Source organism: Salvelinus alpinus, chromosome 1 (assembly GCF_045679555.1).
Source record: "Salvelinus alpinus chromosome 1, SLU_Salpinus.1, whole genome shotgun sequence".
NCBI lineage: Eukaryota > Metazoa > Chordata > Actinopteri > Salmoniformes > Salmonidae > Salvelinus > Salvelinus alpinus.
The window spans coordinates 4,263,400-4,265,899 of record NC_092086.1 but is presented as its reverse complement, the minus strand read 5'-3'; the positions used below and the strand labels follow the sequence as shown (position 1 = coordinate 4,265,899).

Genomic DNA, 2,500 nt, shown 5'->3' with positions numbered 1-2,500 from the left:
GGTTACCTAATTGCAGTGTGGTTGCGATAGTTACCGGTGTGTGGGGTTACTTCTGTTACCTGAGGATGGTTGTATTGTGGTTTCCATAGTTACCTGAGGCTGGTTGTACTGTGGTTGCTACAGTTACCCGAGGTTGGTTGTGGTGTGGTTGCTATAGTTACCTGTGGCTTGTTGTTGTGTGGTTGCTATAGTTACATGAGGCTGGTTGTAGTGTGGTGTGGTTGCTATAGTTACCTGTAGCTGGTTGTAGTGTGGTGTGGTTGCTATAGTTACCCGAGGCTGGTTGTTGTGTGGCTGCTATAGTTACCTGAGGCTGGTTGTTGTGTGGTTGCTATAGTTACCTGAGGCTGGTTGTGGTGTGGTTGCTATAGTTACCTGTGGCTGGTTGTAATGCTCCATGCTCATGGTGACGACGTTGATGCCGATGATGACGGTGATGAAGAGGTCTAGGTAGTGGCTGGTGCACAACGTGTGGATGGTGAGACGCACCGGGGAGTAGTCCGCATAGTAGGGTCTCTGTTGGGCCTCTGGAACACACACACACACACACACACACACACACACACACACACACACACACACACACACACACACACACACACACACACACACACACACACACACACACACACACACACACACACACACACGGTCAGAACACCTACATGTAGAGAGAGATACACACAGAGGACCAGAGTGACATCACCTGTGACATCAACAGTGACATCACCAGTGACATCACCAGAGACATTACTAAGGGAGTTGACATTCAGTAACAGACAGTAACAATGACATCACCGGTAACAGACAGTAACTATGACATCATCGGTAACAGACAGTAACTATGACATCACCGGTAACAGACAGTAACTATGACATCATCGGTAACAGACAGTAACTATGACATCACCGGTAACAGACAGTAACTATGACATCATCGGTAACAGACAGTAACTATGACGTCACCGGTAACAGACAGTAACTATGACATCATTGGTAACAGACAGTAACTATGACGTCACCGGTAACAGACAGTAACTATGACGTCATCGGTAACAGACAGTACCTATGACGTCATCGGTAACAGACAGTAACTATGACGTCATCGGTAACAGACAGTACCTATGACGTCACCGGTAACAGACAGTAACTATGACGTCATCAGTAACAGACAGTAACTATGACGTCATCAGTAACATACATGGGTTTGGGGGTAAATTCAGTCAGAAAGTGCAAATTCAATTCAATGATTGAACAAGAAAAAAATCCCCCATTTTTATTTCAAATAATTCAAATTGATGTTGAAAGAACCCCCAGCCCTGCTAAGACAAACTGGACAAACACGTGAGGTCATCGTGAGGTCATCCCAACTCCTGCTGGACTGCCGTTTGGTGGCAGTGTGATTACTGACGTCTAAAACATTTATCTATTGGTCAACGGTTCCAGCAACGGTTCCAGCTATGTTTCTGAGTCTGCTGCCCATCAAAACCATGTTTTTTCCCGGTATACCACCGACGATACTGTCTCATGTTTACCGGTACAGTAGCACCGACTGCATCGTATCGTAGTGTTTGTTAGAGAGATGATGCTACTGTAGGTGTATAAGATCTTAAACATGCATGTCCCAGCGCTGGGCAGACATCATGCCCACATTCAGAGCTAATGTAGCTAACGTAGCTAACATAGCTAGTATAGCTAATGTAACTAACGTAGCTAATGTAGCTAATGAAGCTAATGTAGCTAATGTAGCTAATTTAGCTAACGTAGCTAATGTAGCTAACGTAGCTAATGTAGCTAACGTAGCTAACGTAGCTAATGTAGCTAATGAAGCTAACGTAGCTAATGTAGCTAATATAGCTATTGTAGCTAATCTGGTGTCCTGTGTGAATTTAAGTATGCTCCCTATAATTCTCTCTCCCTCTCCTCCCGGAGGACCTGAACCCTGGGACCATGCTTCAGGACTACCTGGCTTGATGACTCCTGGCTGTCCCCAGTCCACCTGGTCGTGCTGCTGCTCCAGTTTCAACTGTTCTGCCTGCGGCTATGGAACACTGACCTGTTCACCGGACGTGCTACCTTGTCCCGGACCTGCTGTTTTCGATTCTCTCTCTCCACCGCACCTGCTGTCTCTAACTCTGAATGATCTACTATGAAAAGTCAACTGACATTTACTCCTGAGGCGCTGACCTGTTGCACCCTCTACAACCACTGTGATTATTATTTTTTGACCCTACTGGGCATCTATGAACATTTGAACATCTTGGCCATGTTCTGTTATAATCTCCACCCGGCACAGCCAGAAGAGGACTGGCCACCCCTACTAGCCTGGTTCCTCTCTAGGTTACTTCCTAGGTTTTGGTATCAGCTGTAGCAGGGTTTATACTGTAGAGATATCAGGTCAGAACTCCCTCTCTAAGGACCCATGCAGTAACTGGGGAGGAGCAGGGTGTTGCTGGGCAGGGTCATGCAGCGTCATGCAGTCTACTGTCACAGCCCTTCA

At 46.4% G+C, this 2,500-nt stretch overlaps 1 protein-coding gene across 1 annotated transcript in view; it reads right to left on the bottom strand.

The window, feature by feature from the left end:
- The window catches only part of LOC139540059 (voltage-dependent T-type calcium channel subunit alpha-1H-like), a 178,780-nt gene that overhangs the window by 41,789 nt on the left and 134,491 nt on the right, over positions 1-2,500 (bottom strand). Inside the window, exon 28 of the mRNA XM_071343603.1 lies at positions 376-527. Within this exon, the coding sequence (XP_071199704.1) occupies positions 376-527 (152 nt within the window). The remainder of the gene's footprint in view (positions 1-375; positions 528-2,500) is intronic.